The 1,027-nt window shown below is 37.2% G+C and overlaps 1 protein-coding gene across 1 annotated transcript; it reads right to left on the reverse strand.

Annotated features, from left to right (window-relative positions):
* Window positions 1–309: 309 nt before the first annotated feature.
* LOC103300432 (60S ribosomal protein L35a-like) lies at window positions 310–666 on the reverse strand. The gene has a single exon (XM_054716955.1). It carries the CDS (start codon window positions 637–639, stop codon window positions 310–312), a length of 330 nt encoding a protein of 109 aa, XP_054572930.1. The 5' UTR covers window positions 640–666.
* Between the last annotated feature and the right edge of the window lie 361 nt (window positions 667–1,027).

Genomic DNA, 1,027 nt, shown 5'->3' on the forward strand with positions numbered 1-1,027 from the left:
GTCGCCATCTTCTGAAAACCCCTTATTTCTTCAAATAGGTTTTTCAATATCTTGCTCTCACTCTTCTTCTGGCACTCCCATAATGCGGATGTTGGTATGCTTGAAGTTGTCCCCGAGGCTCCTTACACTATCATCATATTTTTGGATTCTTATTTCTCTTTGCTCTTCTGGTTGGGTGATTTTGTTTCCTCATATTTAAAATCATTTATTTGATTCTCAGAATCCTCTACTGTTGTATCCCTGTATATTACTCTTTTTTTTGGGGGGGGGGTCAGGAAAACAAATTTGTTTTATTTATTTTCAGTAAGTTTAAATCATTGATGGGTACAGCATTACATGGATTCTGTGTCTAATAGCCTTAACAGGAAGGTTGCTTCGGAATTTAGCACAAACCATTCCACTGTTTCCATGAGCACGAGTTACCTTTCCCCAGATTACTCTGGTTTTGTTTGGTTTGCCACCAGGAGTCACTGTGTTGTTCTTTGCTTTGTACACATAAGCACATCTCTTGACTAGATAGAATTCAGTTTCATCTCGAGCATAAACACCTTCAATTTTAAGAACTGTGTGCTCCCTCTGGTTCTGGAGACCCCACTTATAGCCAGAATAAATGGCCTTGGACCATAGCCTTTCAGACATATTTGTTCTTATAGAAGTCCTGTTCCTAGCAGGCCTCCACAGGGTCCAAGATGGCAGAAAAAAATATATTACTTATTATTTCTGTCAACTTATGCTTAATTTCTGACTGGTCCTTTTCTTTTTCTTTCTTTCTTTTTTTTTTTTTTTTTGCATTCTCATTAAGATTCTTGAAAGTCTCACTAAGTCTCTTGGAGGTTTCTAGAAGATTCTTGAGTAACCTTATAACCATGGTTTTGAACTCTATATCTAGTAGTTTGCTTTCTTCCATTTATTTCATTAGTGACATGTTTCTTTGTCTCTACATTTTGACTGCTTCCCTGTGTGTTTTTCTATGTATTTGGAAGAGCTGCTATATCTCCTTCTATTGGTAGAGTGGCCTTGTGTAGTA

This window comes from Eptesicus fuscus, chromosome 1 (assembly GCF_027574615.1).
Source record: "Eptesicus fuscus isolate TK198812 chromosome 1, DD_ASM_mEF_20220401, whole genome shotgun sequence".
Lineage (NCBI taxonomy): Eukaryota > Metazoa > Chordata > Mammalia > Chiroptera > Vespertilionidae > Eptesicus > Eptesicus fuscus.

What these genes read in the sequence shown, in the direction of transcription:
- LOC103300432 (XM_054716955.1), bottom strand. Translation starts at nt 639, where the DNA reads ATGTCTGAAAGGCTATGGTCCAAGGCCATTTATTCTGGCTATAAGTGG.